The sequence below is a fragment of the Podarcis vaucheri genome (genome assembly GCF_965113315.1).
Source record: "Podarcis vaucheri genome assembly, chromosome: 16".
In the NCBI taxonomy this organism is placed as follows: domain Eukaryota; kingdom Metazoa; phylum Chordata; class Lepidosauria; order Squamata; family Lacertidae; genus Podarcis; species Podarcis vaucheri.
The window spans coordinates 24559091-24577355 of NC_138754.1; the positions used below are offsets into that span (position 1 = coordinate 24559091).

Genomic DNA, 18265 nt, shown 5'->3' on the forward strand with positions numbered 1-18265 from the left:
GATTTCTGTTCTCATCCTGAAACAAAGTTCTTAACCTGAGGTACTATTTCTGGGTTAGCGAAATCTGTAACCTGAAGCGAATGTAACTGAAGTGTATGTAACCCGAGGTACCACTGTATAGAAATGAGCAAACCAGTAATATTTTAGGGAGCAGGCTAGCAGGCGGCGCCCATTACTTACATCATAGGAGCCTACACAAAACAAAACAAAACACTGTTGCTGTATGTAGTTGCTGTATGTATGTTGCTGTCAAAGGGGACGCGGGTGGCGCTGTGGGTTAAACCACAGAGCTTAGGACTTGCTGATCAGAAGGTCGGCAGTTTGAATCCCCACGACGGGGTGAGCTCCCGTTGCTCGGTCCCTGCTCCTGCCAACCTAGCAATTCGAAAGCATGTTAAAGTGCAAGTAGATAAATAGGTACCACTTCGGTGGGAAGGTAAATGGCATTTCCGTGCGCTGCTCTGGTTTGCCAGAAGCGGCTTAGTCATGCTGGCCACATGACCCAGAAGCTGTACGCCAGCTCCCTCGGCCAGTAAAGCGAGATGAGCGCCACAACCTCAGAGTCGGCCACGACTGCACCTAATGGTCAGGGGTCCCTTTACCTTTACGTAGGTTTATTTGTTTTTTATCTTATATTTTGGAAATGTACATCCAGGTTTTTTTCCCTTAAATTTTTTTGGGGCGCCCAAGAGAGTGGGGCCCTAAGCTATAGCTTGTTTAGTTTATGCAATACGTCGATCCGGCACTGGCCGAGCGCGCAGAAAGAGACCCGCGCCCGCGCAGCTCGCCAAGAGGCACGTCCCCTTTAAGGGCCGAGCCGGGGCGGGGCTTGGGAGCCTGGCAGAGCTCGGCTGGCCATGAAAGCCTTCGGACCGGAGCACCGGCTCGGCATTCGCCGGTTGGATCAGCTGCAGGAGCGCGGGCCACCATGAGCGGGTACGTTGGCGACCTCAGCGCCAAGCAGGAGGAGGCGCTGGCCAAGGTAAGGTGAAGAGATGATCAAGAGGACTAGGAACCTCACCCATCCATCCATTCCTTGTCTGAGTTGCGTTTACTTCGCTCAGTTCTTAGGGGGCTGGCTCATATCCCCCAATTCTGAGCCCAGCGTAGCCCCACTTCTTAAGCACACGTAAGCAGTAGCTATGGGGACCGATCCCCCCCCCCGCCCGCCGTGATTGACTTATCCGGTTTCAAGCATCCCGCCCCCGTCCTTGGTGCTGCAGAAGACGCCCTGCGATCTCCAGGGAGAAAACTGCCCACTTCCCTTCAGACCAGGCGATGTCATGCTCCGCAGCCTGACTATCGGGATATGTTTACTCAGAAGTCGCCGCCGCCGCCGCCCTCCTTTGATTTCTAAGGGAGGGATTTCATGGGCGTAGCCGGGGGGGCAGGGAGGGTAGCTGCCTCCCCCTAAATCAAGTAAAATAAATAAATTACTTAACAAAAAGTAGAAACTGTAGGGAGATTTTGACAGGTTTTTTTGAGCACTTGGGGTCAAAAGAAACTTATTTTCAACAACTGTTGTTGAAACGTTTCTGTCCGAATCTGCTAGATAGAGCCAGACAGAGGGTGACAGGTGCCCCACATTTGTCCTGGCCACTTGCTCCCCTAACATAAATACTGGCAATGCCCATTTGGGGTGGGGCTATGCACATGCAGGGTTGGAGTGCTTTTTTTTGGGGGGGGGACCCTCTGCAATCATCCTGACCGGTCTACCTTGCAAGGTTATTGTGCGGTTGTTCTTTATCTCCTTCCCTTTTCTCTCTCTTGGCTCCTCTGACCCATATTTACCTAAGAGGTAAACAGTGGGTCATGATACCAAGCCAGACCTCTCTCTGGCACATACCTCAAAGCTCTTCAGTAACGCTTGTGCAGGTGAGAGAGAGACTTTCCCCGGGGGTTAAGTAAAGGGCAGGCCGTTTCTTAACCAGTGTCCAAGTGGGTAACTTACATAAGGTTGTCCCGGCCGGTGCCAAAGGTCCCTCTAACTAATCCCATGTTTTGCGTCCCAGTAGGTGCCAGGCAGCGAATTTCTGGGGAAGTTTGTCAGCAGGGGAAGAAATCACAGCATCTCCTGTCCCCCTTGCCTCCCACTAGTGGTTCGCACCCCCAGCATCTGAGACATAGAGATGCAAGCAAATCCTGCCACAAATGGTGCTCCTCTTGCCTGTTATGTTCAACTGCAGGCTAGCTCATTTTGCCCAGCTTCTAGTTCCTCTACACCAGTAGTTTTCAAAGCAGGTGAAATGGCCCCCATTTCATTTCTACTATGAAAGCTTCGGGACACGGGTGGCGCTGTGGGTTAAACCACCGAGCCTAGGGCTTGCTGATCAGAAGGTCGGTGGTTTGAATCCCTGTGACGGGGTGAGCTTCCGTTGCTTGGTCCTTGCTCCTGCCAACCTAGCAGTTCAAAAGCACGTCAAAGTGCAAGTAGATAAATAGGTACCTGGGAAGGTAAAACGGCATTTCCATGCGCTGCTCTGGTTCACCAGAAGCGGCTTAGTCATGCTGGCCACATGACCCGGAAACTGTACACTGGCTCCCTCGGCCAATAAAGCGAGATGAGCGCCGCAACCCCAGAGTCGGCCACAACTGGACCTAATGGTTAGGGGTCCCTTTACCCTTTACTTTATGAAAGTTTCAGGGCCGTGGAGGGGCCCCAGAAGTGACTTTCAGCCACATGGCTGTTGTTGTTGTTTTTTAATTGCTTTGAAAAGTGCATCCTGCATGTAAATAACATTTCCCTAGTTTTCACACCTCTCCCCCCCATAACTCAAAAACTATAAGGCATAGGATTTTTTTTTATTCACACCAGTGTCTCCGACATGTGAGATAATCCAGTATAGCGATCTTAATGAAAATCTGACATGTAGTAGTTAATTAAAAAAATTAATAAGTTGTGGTGATCTGTCATGGAACAACCCTGCCGGAGAAGATAATGGTAGTCACTCAGAGCTCACTGCTGGTGGTGAAGGGGCCTCTCCGTAACCGTTCAAGGCACCTCAAAATGTAGGTCCACCACTGCTGCCACCTGGGGGGCGGTGGGGTCAACTTGTGCAAGAAGCTGGCAGGGAGCACAGGAGGCGTGAATTTTTATCAGACTTGCTGGATTCCTTGGCCCAAGTTCATCAAGTTTCTTGAATTAATTAAACTAAATAGTTTTCAATGGATTTTGATTATTGTAATACTGTCTTTCTTAGTGGGTGAGCTAGGGGATACTGGGGATGAGTTTATAGAATTGGGGGGGGAGTCTGAAAAAATAGCCTGCTCTAGAACCCCCTTACCTGACTCCACATTTTTCTGCTTGTGTAAGCTCAGAGGTCCTTTGGTGGACCATTTAGGGATTCTAAAAACATAGGGTATCCTCCATGTTAATTTGCAGACTTGTGTACATTTGTGTCCTGGTTTGGATGAGAGAAAAGTCCCCTTCGTATGTACTGTAGAAGTTTCCACCTTATTTTGGAACGGTCCTGGTTTTTTTGCTTCCGATGTGATCGGCACTCAGCCGCCTGAGTTTGCTCTTAGAGTGGCAAAATGGACAGTGCAACGAAATGTTGCAATCTATTCTTACCTTTTCTTAGAACTGCTCCTACTCAGGGTGCAAACCAGCCAGTTCTCCTCCAGCAGGCTTAAAGCTTTGCGCAACAGCTTGCTAGGTCCTCCTTACTTGAGTGGCTCTTAATTGCTTCTCCACTTTTGCAAAATCTCAGGAACTGCCAGTGCATTCAGGTTGTTCCCTCTTTTGTTTCTCAATGGCCTCGTTTTTTCTCAACATCTCCAGCTGGCACTCACCACCTGAATTTGCTATTGGAGTGAATTAAGGTGATTCTGCCTGTGTAAACATAGAGTTTTGGCTCTGCTCTTGTGCTCCTGGCTCATTGACCTCTTGGCCCTGCAAATCTGCATCTTTCAGTTGTTTTAAAGTTGTTTTAAGCCTAGTGCCTGTTGCCATATCTTCTGGCTGCAAATTTTGTAAACCGTATCTACTGTTTTGTTTTTATTTATTGTTTCCTCCCCCCGCCCCAGCAAATCCCCTTCCTAGGAACATAAGAAGATGCCAAGCCAGACCATTCATCCACCCAGCTCAGTACTGTCTGCACTGACTGGCAGCAGCTCTCCAAGGTTTCGGGCAAGGGATACTCCCTGTTCTTCCTGGTAATGCCAGGGATTGAATGTTGGGACCTTCTGGATGGAAAGCAGATCTTCTGCCTCTTTGTTGTGATCCTTCCCTTAATTCACAGGAACCCAGGAAGCTGTGTTCTGTTGAGTCAGGTTCTTGGTTCATCCAGCTCAGTATTGCTACACTGACTGGCAGTGACTCTCTAGGGTATCAGGCAGAGGACTCAACTGGAGATGCTGTGCATTGAACCTGGGACCTTCTGCAAAGCAGATGCTCTCCCACTGAGCTATAGCCCTCGCCCAAATAATTCTGGTCTTGAAGTTTGGTCTTTTCCACTGATGCTGCACCTTTGATCAGTTGTAAAAAGTTGTAAAAATAGAAATGTGAGTGCATAAGGAGAGCAGGCTGAATGATGACCTCTAGTCTGGCACCTGTTTCCCACAAAAAGCATGGTGTATCCTCACAGATGCCCTCTTGAGAAACTCACTTGGAAGAACATGAAGGCAATATCTTTCGTTGGCACCTGGTGTCCATCAGACCTGCAGAAACATTTCCTAAAGCAAAGGTCTGTGGTTTACCAGTAGAGCAAGTGCTTTGCATTCAGAAAGTCCGAGGTCCAGTCCTTGGCAGAGCCACTGCCAGACAGAGTAGACAGCGCTGATTCAGATAGACCAATGGTCTGACTCAGTCCAAGGATGCTAAACCAAATGGCTCATTGGCCTGATCCAGCAGGCTCTTCTTATTTTCTGAAGAGGATGGCTTTTAAACACTGCTCAAGCAGGCTGTGTTTAAAGTCGCATCCACACTGCACACTGGTTCCCCTGTAGAATGCTGGGAGCTGTAGTTGACTGCATGCAGAGCTAGTATTCTTTAGCGCCCTTAAACTACAGTTCCCAGGATTCTATGGGGGACATCATTTGCTTTAACTATATGCTGTATATATGTGGCCTTGGTTTGGGCATGGAGCTTTTTATTTATTGTATTTAGTTAAATATTTTTTATAAGAAGTACATCACAGCAGTTTACAACAATATAAACACATGAAACCAAGCAATAACATCATAAAAAGTTACAAAGAAGTTAAAAGCAAGAAATAAATTAAAAGAAAATATCAACAGGCCAACATAGGGAGAAGTCCTGCATAGGCCTGATGGCAGAGGATTGCACAGGACTGAGCCAATGGTACTCAATTGACCCATCCTGTGGCATTTTATTTCTTTTAATAAATGGGGGTTTGGGGCTTAGAATTTCTTTTTACGCTAGGTGGTCTTTCATACCTAGATTGCTCAGCTACTAAGTCGGAAAGCATCTCAAAAATACTGTATAAAAGAATAATCATGTATGTTCAATGAACACGAGCAAATAGATACAGCCAACTCATAAGCTTGAAGGCAACAGGCTGAAAACTTTCCCTTGTCTAGGGAAACTTTCACCAACCAGGTGACCTCCAGATCTTTTTGATTACTACACTCCCCAGCCCGTGGTGGTCCAAAACATTTGGAGGATGCCAGGTTGGGGGAAGCTACCCTAAGGAAAAAGCCCTACTGAAAACAATAAATTTAATTCTAAGTAAAGAATAGGCTTGCACCGTTCTCTCCAATTCTCTCCATTTTTCTTGTTGTAAGAGTTTCTGTAAAGGGAAACAACAGAGGACCCGGAAAAGGCGACTTTTCTCCCTTAAAGACCTGAAGAGGAAGAAAGTCACTGGGGAAAGGCCAAGACTCTGGAGCATCTATTGCCATCATCTGCAAAGAGGCATAAAGCCTTGCAGCCTTTGCCCTGGTAAACACAGGCAGCTGCCCTGGACCAAATCAGGTCATTGGTCCATCTAGCCATCATGGCTAGTAGCCATCAATAGCCCCCTCCTCCATGATTTTGTCCAACCCTCTTTTAAAGCCATCGCTGCTTCCTGCAGGAGTGAGTTCCATAGTTTATTATGTGATGCATGAAGAAGTCTGTCCTGAATCTGTGGCACAATGGGTCAGCGTGTCTGGCTGTTAACCAGAAGGTTGGTGGTTCGAGCCCACCTAGAGATGGCTGTAGGCAGGATTCTTGCATCGCAGGGAGGTGGCTCGGATGCCCCTCAAGGTCCGTTCCAAGGCGATGATTCGATGTTTCCAGCATCAGTGGGCACCCGCTTCTTACAATAGGCGCACAGCCAGCCAGTACCCACACAGGAACATAGGAAGCTGCCTTATACCGAGTCAGACGATTGGTCTGTCTAGCTCAGTAGCGTGTGCTGTCAAGGCAGAGACTCCCCAAGGTTTTGGGTAGGGAGTGTCTCTCCTTGCCCTGCCCGGAGATACCCTTGGGGATTGAACCTGGGGCAGATGCTCTAACCACTGAGCCAAAGCTCTTCCCCAATGCTTTGGAAGATGGAAAATGTTTATGACTGCCATTGGGAAAAATAGTATGTGATGGTCCCAAGCGACACTACAAAGTGGGTCTTGCTCTGCCCTGAAAGGTTGCATGTAATAATAAGAATACAGTGGTACCTCAGGTTTCAGACATTTCAGGTTACAGGTGCTTCAGGTTACAGACTCCGTTAACCCAGGAATAGTACCTCGGGTTAAGAACTTTTCTTCAGGATGAGAACAGAAATCATGCAGCGGCAGCCGGTGACCCCATTAGCTAAAGTGGTACCTCAGGTTAAGAACAGTTTCAGGTTAAGAACGGACCTCCAGAAGGAATTAAGTTCTTAACCTGTGGTACCACTGTAATAATTTTATTTATATGCCCCAGCCACTTTGGGCAATTCGTAACAAAAGATTAAGGTAAAGGTACTCCTGACTGTTAGGTCCAGTCGTGGCCGACTCTGGGGTTGCGGCGCTCATCTCGCTTTATTGGCTGAGGAAGCCGGCGTACAGCTTCTGGGTCCTGTGGCCAGCATGACTAAGCCACTTCTGGCAAACCAGAGCAGCGCACGGAAATGCCATTTACCTTCCCGCCAGAGTGGTACCTATTTATCTACTTGCAGTTTGACGTGCTTTCGAACTGCTAGGTTGGCAGGAGCAGGGACCAAGCAACAGGAGCTCACACCGCCGCAAGGATTTGAACCACCGACCTTCTGATCAGCAAGCCCTAGGCTCGGTGGTTTAGACCACAGCGCCACCCGTGTCTTCAACAAAAGATGAAGATGGTTGAAGATTTACTGTGTTTTTAAACAAAAGATTAAAAACACAATAAATCTTCAACCATTAAAATCCTCCCTGAACTGGGCTGCCTCCAGATGTCTTCTAAACTTCCAGGCACAAAGTTTATTGGATGGCTTCAAAGAGCAGAGGAAGAACAATTGCAGTAGTAATTAAAACCGGATTACCGTAATTGCTTTTTTTTAAAGGCCTTGTACAAGTTCAGGAAGCCTCGCGTAGCATTCTCATGCTTTCTTTTGCATAATTGGCAATGCTCAGCCTACATTCTGAAATAACAGAGTCTTGCGGAAGCAGGTTTGATTTATTAATGCAACTCTCCACTTTTTTTAAAAAAAAAATGATACCATGCAACGCTTAAACAGACGAGGGTAGGTTCCCTTCATCACCAGGCTGCAACCATCATCAACCTTTTATTCGACCGTCAGTCAGAAAAAAGTACATTTGTCAATACACAGTTAAAAGCTCCAGGAAGATTTTAGAACTTAGCCAACACTAAAATGGGCTAAACAAATAGCCCCATCACCAGGCTGCAATCAATGCGTCACTCTGTGGGGTGTCCCACAGGGTGGAGGAGCTGGCACTTTTGCCAGGGGAATGTGGTTGCTTGGAGACTGATGGAAGGGGAGGCATACAGAGTGCTGCATTCATGGGGTTTGGGCGCTGGGGAAACTGCACAAGCTCGGTATTTTGTGACCAGAACTTCGTGCACTCAGAACTTAGAACGGGCACTCCTTGCTTCGCTTACACTCACTCACCTTTGCCAAGCCCCTTTTCTACCTGGGAGGTTCGGACTGGTAGTGGCCAGAAAGTAAGCCAGGAAGTGCCCAATTGAAACCTTGTTCAGGCTAGCCATTATCCTCCCAACCTCAGTTTTCCTATCTGCAGTATGGGGCTAACGATACGGCATTTTACTTTGTTTGCCAAAACTGTTTGCACATTCCAGCTCCGAGGGCCTTCTGGTGGTTCCCTCTGTGCGAGAAGTGAGGTTGCAGGGAACCTGGCAGAGGGCCTTCTCGGTAGTGGCACCTGCCCTGTGGAAAGCCCTCCCATCAGATGTCAAAGAGATAAACAACTATCTGACATTCAGAAGACATCTGAAGGCAGCCCTGTTCAGGGAAGTTTTTAATGTGTGACATCTTAGTGTATTTTTGGTCTTTGTGGAAGCTGGCCAGAGTGGCTGGGAAATCCCAGCCAGATGGGCAGGGTACAAATAATAAATAAATTATGATGATGATGATGATGATGATGATGCCATGTATCTGGAATCCTAAATGTGGCAATGTGGGGGGGCTGCTTTTTTTGGAGTGTTTCTTTATGGGGGTAGGTGATTTGCCTGTTTAGAGGGTGTTCTAACATTATCAGTTTTTCTTCTGTGAAATGGGTATTTTTTGGTACCCACAACAATTTCCTTGGGTTTCCAAATGTGCCACAAGCCCCGGCCCCCAGAATGGGGACCTTCAGCCCAATATAAATCCTCCCCCGTAATAGTTGAGGCTACTGTTATATGAAATATATCCCTTGGGCTATAGTTCCCCCTCTGCGTACCTCTGCGTTTTGAATACTGTAATCTGTCTTTTTATAAGAAACTGTATCATTGCATTTGTGTTGCCACTGGGGTTTCCAGCAGCTTCAGGAATAAACTGCTGTAAATTGTCTATAGGTAGCTCTAACCTGCCATATCACTAAATCAGTTCCAGATGTCATGCAATAATGTCACACTTATCACAAGCGCTACTGAACTGGTCACATAGGGGCCCATCGAATGATTTGAACTACAACTCCCATTAGCCCTGGTCACCATCTTTTAGCTTGACCTCCTGCACAAGGTCATTGTGAAGATCGTTCAGTGTGGCAGCAACTACAGTGGTACCTTGGTTCTCAAACTTAATCCGTTCTGGAAGTGTGTTCCTAAACAAAAGCGTTCCAAAATGAAGGCATGCTTAACAAAAGCGTTCCAAAATGAAGGCATAGAAATTAATGCAAAACGGACTTTTAAAAACAATCCCTAAAACAACAATTTAACATGAATTTTACTATCCAGCGAGACCATTGATCCATAAAATGAAAGCAATAATCAATGTGCTGTACTAAAAAATAAAGAAGTATTGTAGATCAGTGTTTTTCAACCACTGTTCCGCGGCACACTAGTGTGCCGCGAGATGTTGCCTGGTGTGCCGTGGGAAAAATTGAAAAATTCGAAAGATTTAAAAAACAAAATGTCAAATTTTCTCCCACTAGGCGGGTGCCGGACTGTGTCCACCCTATTTTCCATCCGTCCTGGGTGGGGATCAGATCGGATGGGATCGGATGAGAGCGGACAGGCGGTCCGCTCTCATCCGATTCCCCATAGAGAGCAGCGGAGCTCTGACATCTCCCTCTCCGCACACAGTGGTGGTGTGCCTCGTGATTTTTTTCATGAAACAAGTGTGCCTTTGCCCAAAAAAGGTTGAAAAACACTGTTGTAGATGATAAAAATCAAAATTAATTTTTTATTTTTACCGGCACTGATGATCAGTTTGGATGGGGGGCTTTTATCCATTTCCGCAGTCACACAATCCATCAGTCAGTAGCTGAACTGGGTTCCACACAGTCACAAAAACAAATTAACAAAAGCGCAAAAATAGAGCAAAAAAAAGAGCACCAAACTTAATCTGCTCCAGAAGTCCGTTTGACTCACGAAATGTTTGAAAACCAAGGCGCGGCTTCTGATTGGTGCAGGCACCCCGGAAACAATAGCTGACAGCTGCATCGGATGTGCAGCTTCCAAAAAACGTTAGAAAACCGTAACACTTACTTCTGGGTTTTCGGCATTTGGGAACCAAGGTACACTTTGGAATTCCCTGCACCTTGACCTTAGGCACGTGCCTTTGCTGTATCATTTTTGGTATTTGTCAACATCCTTTTTTTGTCCAGGCAAGCCTCCCCAGGTATGTAGAGCTGGCATGCATTTCCATATGTCTTTTTAAAAATAATGCATGTTCCTAACTGTCAGTTTTATTTATATTTTGGTGGTGGTGTTCTTTTAAGTCTGCCTATTTTTAACTTCAGACTCTTTATTTATTGTCTTAGTGTATATTTTATGTAAACAGCTTAGAGGGCCCAGCCCACACCTTGCCCACCCAATTAAGTGGTATACAAATTCTGTTATATAAATATACATAAAATAATATTTCCAAGCTGCTTTTCAACAACTTTCCCAAACTGGAAACAAATACGTAAATCCCATTTGAAAGCGAACATTAACATATAGCAGTTCAAATCACAAGCCAATTAAAAAATGCCCTGTACCATAAAAATTAAGAGCACCAGGAAACCCCCCCCCCCAGCTGCATGTACAATAAAATCTTTGATTGAACGCCATAGAAAAAAATATTCATCCATAGCAACCAATGTGCCTAGGCACTTTTATTTTCCCCCCTGCAAACATGGGAGCTAGAAACTTTAAAGGCAGGGAGAAAAGGATATCTCAGAGTTACGATAATCTGCATTGGACACCATTTGTAATTTCTTTGAGATCCTGTTAGGTGGATTAGAAATTTTGGCAAACTAAACTTCTGCAGGGAAACATTCTGTGCCTGATATGGACAATGAGCTTGTACTCTCTCCTTCCACCCCATGGCATAGAACATTTTAAGAACTATATAGGCGTTGCCCGTGAGAACATGCTGGGAAACTGCAGACCAAGCTGTATTGCCAAGTATCTTTAATTTCTGACGCCTGCAATCCAGTTTCTTTTCTAACTTTTTTCTTATGAGCACTTCCAAGTTTTATTTCCAGGTTTGGGTGTTCCGAATCTTTGCTTTCGAAAGCGGCGCTGATGCATTTTCCCATAGTGCGGTACATGTCCCCATGCCCCCAGGGTTCTTAAATTGCATCAGCCTCTTTCATACCTTTTTAAACTTCCTCTGCGTTATTCTATACTTCCAGTAGTTCATCGCCTTGAATTTTGCCTCCAGGTTTTGTTGACTGCAAAGAATATATGTCAGGTCGCTGACCTTTCCACACTGCCGGGTGGATTAGCTTCTAAGTCTTGTACGTCTCAACTCCGAAAAGGCCTGTAGCTGGAGGGATGACTTTTGTAGTTGGAGGGATGTGCTGGTAGCATAAAGGTAAAGATAAAGGGACCACTGACCATTAGGTCCAGTCGTGGCCGACTCTGGGGTTGCAGCACTCATCTCGCTTTATTGGCCGAGGGAGCCGGCGTACAGCTTCCGGGTCATGTGGCCGGCAGGACTAAGCCGTTTCTGGCGAATCAGAGCAGCGCACAGAAACGCTGTTTACCTTCCCGCTGGAGTGGTATCTATTTATCTACTTGCACTTGGCATGCTTTCGAACAGTTAGGTAGGGCGGAGAAGCACCGAGCAACAGGAGCTCACCCCGTTGCGGGGATTCAAACCACTGACCTTCTGATCGGCAAGTCTTGCTGGTGGCATAAATCTCTGCAAAATTCTCCCAACTTCATATCATAGCTGTCAACTTTCAGATTTGAAAATAAGGGATCAGCAGCCTCAAAAATAAGGGATCAGCAGCCTCACCTGTCCTGGGGACAGTCTACGGGATATCTAACAATCCGGAATAGCAGCGGGAAACAGCAGGAAATGTCGCTGGAATAAGGGAATTTCCCGCAAAAAAGAGGAAGGTTGACAGCTATGCTTCATATCCTTTTTTCCTCTTTGCACAACCCTTCCATGCTGGGCTGTTCCCAATGATACAGCTGGCAGTAGCTGGGCTACTTATGACCCAGTTCTAGCTGCAATAATCTAATTAGCTTCATTAAGAAGAGAAGATCCTCCAGCATAATTTGGTGTTTCTCGAGGTCTCTTTTTGCACCTCGGAGTTGTGCAGACCTCTGGAAGCTGGCTGGCGTCTCTCCAAGTGCTGGATCGATTGTGTATGTTGCAACAGGTTCCTTTCCTGCTGGAGTGTGCAGGTTAATTATTTTCTTTGTTTGCAATCTCTTTATTCTGCCCTATATAAATGAACAGCATTCATGCTAGAGCTAGAAGGGGACCAGGCGTGTGTGTGTGTGTCATGGTAGTATCAAAGCATAATGCTGTGCTCAACAGGATGTACCCCAGAGGTTCCGATCATGTGCGATTCTTGCAAATGTTGAATTGTGTGGCAATAAGGCTGAATCAGAGAGATCTACCTGGCAGAAGAGGCATCTGACGCAGAAAAGCATTATTTGCCTTGGAGAGAGGTGGGACTTTGCACAATGGGCACGACCAAATCTTGTAATTGGCTCCATCACGGCTTTCTCGGTGGCAGCTCCCAGACTTTGGAACTCCCTCCCTGGAGAAGCTTGACTGGCTCCCTCTTTGCTGTGAAGACCTCCTTGTTCTACAGACTGCTCTTAATTAATGGGCTGATGTCATGCTGTTTTTAGTTCCGATCTCCTGAGCAGTGAGAGATTCCAGGGGTTCCAGGCGCAATTTCCTCGGGTCCATGGTCCATGGTTTATTCACACATACCGTACTTTTCCATCTATAAGACGCCCCCGTGTATAAGACTCAAATTTAAGAAAATGGGAGGGAGATGGCACAGAGTTGTTGAGCTTTTTTGGGGAGGGATTACCCAAGGTTCTTGAGCTTTTTTTAGGGGGGATTGCTGAAAATCGCTCACCCGCACGTGTCACAAGATCTGCCTCCCCTATGTCCCACTGCCGGCAGAAGCTGCCAATCACCCATCCAACTGCCGGAGAATCAGCCAGTCAACACCACCCACTGACGCAGCAACCAATAACACGCATAATAGCCGCTGACAACCACAGCAGAAACCAATCAAATGTCCTATGCACTGCCCAACCAATCAAATGTCCCTATGCACTGCCCATGTGTAAGACGACCCCCACTTTTATTTTATGAATGGGGAGGAGGAAATCTTATACACGGAAAAGTACAGTATATACAACCTGAGTCTACAATGCAGGGGTTCCCAGCGTTACACTCAAAGAAGGTCTTTCCAGTTCCATAGGCACAATCCTGGATCCAAACAGACACCAGCCAATTCATTGTGTTGTCCCAATACAGGGATAGTCAACTTTTTTATACCTACCGCCTACTAATGCAGCTTTCTTGATGGTAAAATTTCCCGACCGCTCACCAGTGCTTGATGGAAGGAGGATTCAGCTTGTGTTGTAGAACCCCTTACCGCCCACCTAGAATCCTGAAATGCCCACTAGTGGGCGGTAGGGACCAGGTTGACAACCCCTGCCCTAATAGCACATCCCTCGGCTATTGCCTAACATAGGTCAGCCTGCCTTAATTCGCACCTGACACTTGGCTTAATTAAAGCATCATCAATGTCTAGCACACACTGGGTCTGTTTACCCAGTTTTAACAGTCCAAACATTGATTACTGTATTTTTTGCTCTATAAGACTCACTTTTTCCCTCCCAAAAATTAAGAGGAAATGTGTGTGCGTCTTATGGAGCGAATGCAGGCTGCGCAGCTATCCCAGAAGCCAGAACAGCAAGAGGGATTGCCGCTTTCACTGCACAGCGATCCCTCTTGCTGTTCCGGCTTCTGAGATTCAGAATATATTTTTTATTGTTTTCCTCCTCCAAAAATTGGGTGCGTCTTGTGGTCCAGTGCGTCTTATGGAGCAAAAAATATGGTAAATTCTAACACTACTGGTTTCGGGAACTTGGGGTGTCTGGCACCCACAAACTTACAACATTATTGTAATTATTTGTGTGTCTTAAACTGATTTTATATATGTATATAGTTTTCATTCTAATAATGTTTAATAGTTGTTGTTTTCTATGTTTTTAGTGATTCTTGTTTTTATCTGTTAGCTGCCTTGAGTCATGTTAGGGGGAAAGGCGGGGTATAAACAAACAAACAAACAAACAAACAAACAAACAAACAAAAATACCCCCCTCGTGGAACTACAATTCCCAGAGTTTCCTGTGAAGTGGGATTGATTGTTAAGCCACTCTAGGAACTGCAGCTCTCAGCACCCTTAACAAACTATAATTCCTAGGATTCGGGGAAAGCCAATGGTTGTTTAAAGTGGTACGATATTGCTTAAAATGTATAGTGGAGATGGCTATTTTATTTGGAAATAAGTCCCACAGTATTCAACAGGACTTAAATTCTGGGTAGCATTGTAGGTAGCATTATAGAAAAGTGTGAGAGCAAAACTCTGTAACAGGATCCTAAATCTTTACACACACACCCTCTGTGTTTTTCATTTTTCTCCTCAGTTCCGTGAGAACATCCAGGATATCTTTCCTCTGATGCCTGTCACAGAGGACTACTATCTCTTGAAATGGCTCCGAGGTAAGAAGGCCTGGGGGTTGTTTGCTTTGTGCCAGGAAACACTTGATGTAGTGGTTAGCTCAATAACATCTGCACCAACTGGCCGTGACTCTCTAGGATTCCAGGTGTCCCTTTGGCCTAAACCACTGAGCCTCTTGGACTTGCCAAGCAGAAGGTCAGTGGTTCTAATCCCTGCGACGGGGTGAGCTCTTGTTGCTCTGTCCCAGCTCCTGCCAACCTAGCAGTTCGAAAGCACACCAGTGCAAGTAGAAAAATAGGTACCACTGTGGCAGGAAGGTAAACGGCATTTCCGTGCGCTCTAGTTTCTGTCATGGTGTTTCATTGCACCAGAAGCGGTTTAGTCATGCTGGCCGCATGACCTGGAAAGCTGCCTGTGGACAAACGCTGGCTCTCTCGGCCTGAAAGCGAGATGAGCGCCGCAACCCAATAGTCACTTTGACTGGACTTAACCATCCAGGGGTCCTTTCTCTCCCAGCCCTACCTGGAGATGCTGGGGATTGAACCTGGAATCTTCTGCATGAGCTACAGTCCCTTTTCTCTGGTTCTTTGGTGGTTTTTGTAGACTTGCCTGCAAGTGCTCCCAAGTGTAAAAATATTGGCTGCAGCCTGGAAGCTGGTATGGAGAACCAGACAGGCCATTGCAGGAACAAGAGGAGAGAGTGTGTGTGTGTGTGTGCGCGCGCTTATCTTCCCTAACTGGGATGAACGGAGAGAGTCGTGTGCTTTTTATCACCCAATATTCCTTTGCTTGCACTTTCTCTGTTTGGTAAAGTCCAAAAACCAGAACGTACCAGGCACGGGCTTTGCATTAAACACAGCGGGTCCACAAAGAGGCAGATCTTGTTCAGAACTCCAAGGCCGGGCCCAGGTGACTGAGTGCTCAATCCAGATAACATTTTTATTAACGTGTGCAGCTAGCCATGGTCACGCAAACTCGGTACAGATTCCCCTGTTCTTTTTTAAACGGAGACACCAACCTAATATGCTCTGGGTCTGATATGAGTGTTTCTCAACCTCTTCCAGCCCATGCCCCCTTTTGTTGTTTAGTCGTTTAGTCGTGTCCGACTCTTCGTGACCCCATGGACCAGAGCACGCCAGGCACTTCTGTCCTCCACTGCCTCCCGCAGTTTGATCAAACTCATGCTAGTAGCTTCAAGAACACCATCCAACCATCTCATTCTCTGTCGTCCCCTTCTCCTTGTGCCCTCCATCTTTCCCAACATCAGGGTCTTTTCCAGGGAGTCCTCTCTTCTCATGAGGTGGCCAAAGTATTGGAGCCTCAGCTTCACGATCTGTCCTTCCAGTGAGCACTCAGGGCTGATTTCCTTCAGAATGGAGAGGTTTGATCTTCTTGCAGTCCATGGGACTCTCAAGAGTCTCCTCCAGCACCATAATTCAAAAGCATCAATTCTTCGGCGATCAGCCTTCTTTATGGTCCAGCTCTCACTTCCATAATGCCCCCTTTTAGCTAACATAAAAACCCCACACTCCTCCTTTAAGCCTGGCTCCTCTAATTATTTTATTTAACTTTTCAGTGGATTGAAGTTTTGTGACTTTTATTTATTTTTTACTTATATCTGCCTATATACATAAAAACGTAAGGCTGTTGCCACGATGCAGTTTGTGCGGCTGCCAAGTCCCACAGGAGGAATGGCAGGCTGGCAAGCGAGTGAACGGGGTGGAGCAGGGGCGCTTTACACAGTGGTTTACCAAGGCAATGTGAAGGGGCTCCCCGGTCATTTAAAAGGGGAAAGGGCCTTGGATCGAGCTGGGGGGGGGAATAGATGAGAGGGTGGGTGAGGTAAATTGAGTGGAGGGAGTCTAGCAAAGCAGCAGGTGGGTTAGTGAGTGGAGTGAACAGGGGCAGCAGTCCCTAGTGGTACAATTTTTTAAAAAAAAAATACTCACCTCATCCTGAGATCTTCCTACACCCTCCTGGATAAGAAGCACAACGCCAGATGCTTTAGACTACAGCTCCCATCATCCCAGGCCATTTGTTCTTCTCACTGGGGCTGATGGGAGCAGATAGTTTTGTGGGCTTTTTCGTTAACCTGATTTGGGAATGTTTCCACTTGCTTCAGGAAATTTCCTGTCGCTCTAGAGCAAGGCTAGTCAATGCGGTGAATGCCGGACGTTGGACTACAGCTCTCAGCAGCTCCAGCCAGCCTGGCAAAGTGGGCAGTGGCAATGGGAGTCGTAGTCCAAAACATCCGGAGGGCGCCAGGTTGGGGAATGGGCGGAACATATTTTTATTAGGCAACTCATAATCAAAATAAACTGGATAATTTTTAAAATCTCTCCTTCCTTCCCCATGATGGCTCACCACATTGCTGTCTCTGTTTTATTATATTATAATAATAATAATAATAATAATAATTTTTTATTTATACCCCGCCCTCCCCAGCCAAGGCCGGGCTCAGGGCGGCTTACAAGCAATAATAAAAACAAGATGAATGATTACAACTTAAAAACAAAAATAAAATATAACATTAAAATAATGGAACATTAAAATATTAAAATGTAGCCTCATTGCAGGAGAAGGAAAAGAAAAAAGAAAATGGGGGGGGGGGAGGGAATCAAATTGGCTCCAAGCCAAAGGCCAGGCGGAACAACTCTGTCTTACAGGCCCTGCGGAAAGAAATCAGATCCTTCAGGGCCCTGGTCTCATGAGACAGAGCGTTCCACCAAGTTGGGGCCAGTGCTGAAAAGGCCCTGGCTCTGGTTGAAGCCAATCTAACTTCCTTAGGGCCTGGGACCACTAGGGTGTTGTTATTTATGGACCTTGAGGCTCTCCGTGGGGCATACCAGGAGAGGCGGTCCCGTAGGTACGAGGGTCCTAGGCCGTGAAGGGCTTTAAAGGTCAAAAGCAGCACCTTAAATCTGACCCTGTACTCCACCGGGAGCCAGTGCAGCTTGTAAAGCACTGGATGAATATGCTCCCATGGCAGAGACCCCGTGAGGAGCCTCGCTGCAGCATTCTGCACCCGCTGGAGTTTCTGGGACAGCTTTGCTCCAAGTAGCTCGAAGTGGCACACACGGTTCCCCTCCTCCCCACTTTATCCTCACAACAAAGCTGTGAGGTAGGTTAGGGCTGACCTGCGTGGCAGGGAAGAGCTTTACAGTAAGTGCAATTACACCCACAATCAGAGTTTCTCCTTCAAATCTGCCAGACTCTTATTTCAACCAGTTCTGCCACTTGAGACTCTGCCCTGGAGTTTCTGCCTGTTAGGAAGATAAGGCTCTCCAGTGAGAGATTACAAATTATCAGGCTGTTATCGCAGCCTTATCTTCCTTTGCCTGACCCCTGATATTCTCTGAAGTCCTGTTAGGCCTGTGCTGCAATGGAGAGATGTTGCAACACAAGGGGCCGGTCCTACCATTAGGCGTCGGAAGCCATTCCCCATCTTTCTCAGCTGATGCCCTTGTGAACATACCACTGAGCTGTGTCCCTTCCTCAAATGGTGATGCTAATAACATATGTATAAGAGTATTGAGAACCAGTGTGGTGTAGTGGTTAAGAGCGGTAGACTCGTAATCTGGGGAACCGGGTTCGATTTCCCGCTCCTCCACATGCAGCTGCTGGGTGACCTTGGGCCAGTCACACTTCTCTGAAGTCTCTCAGCCCCACTCACCTCACAGAGTGTTTGTTGTGGGGGAGGAAGGGAAAGGAGAATGTTAGCTGCTTTGAGACTCCTTAGGGTAGTGATAAA

At 46.7% G+C, this 18265-nt stretch overlaps 2 protein-coding genes across 4 annotated transcripts in view; both read left to right on the forward strand.

Annotated features, from left to right (window-relative positions):
* The window catches only part of CCDC157 (coiled-coil domain containing 157), a 106127-nt gene that overhangs the window by 54603 nt on the left and 33259 nt on the right, over positions 1 to 18265 (forward strand). The window lies entirely within an intron of this gene.
* The window catches only part of LOC309521067 (SEC14-like protein 2), a 34478-nt gene continuing 17034 nt past the window's right edge, over positions 822 to 18265 (forward strand). The window contains exons 1-2 of one of the 2 annotated variants that reach the window (XM_082203347.1): positions 822 to 982; positions 14480 to 14555. In XM_082203347.1, the coding sequence (XP_082059473.1) occupies positions 929 to 982; positions 14480 to 14555 (130 nt within the window). In that variant the 5' untranslated portion in view covers positions 822 to 928. The remainder of the gene's footprint in view (positions 983 to 14479; positions 14556 to 18265) is intronic. The other variant, XM_082203348.1, reaches the window with a different exon arrangement.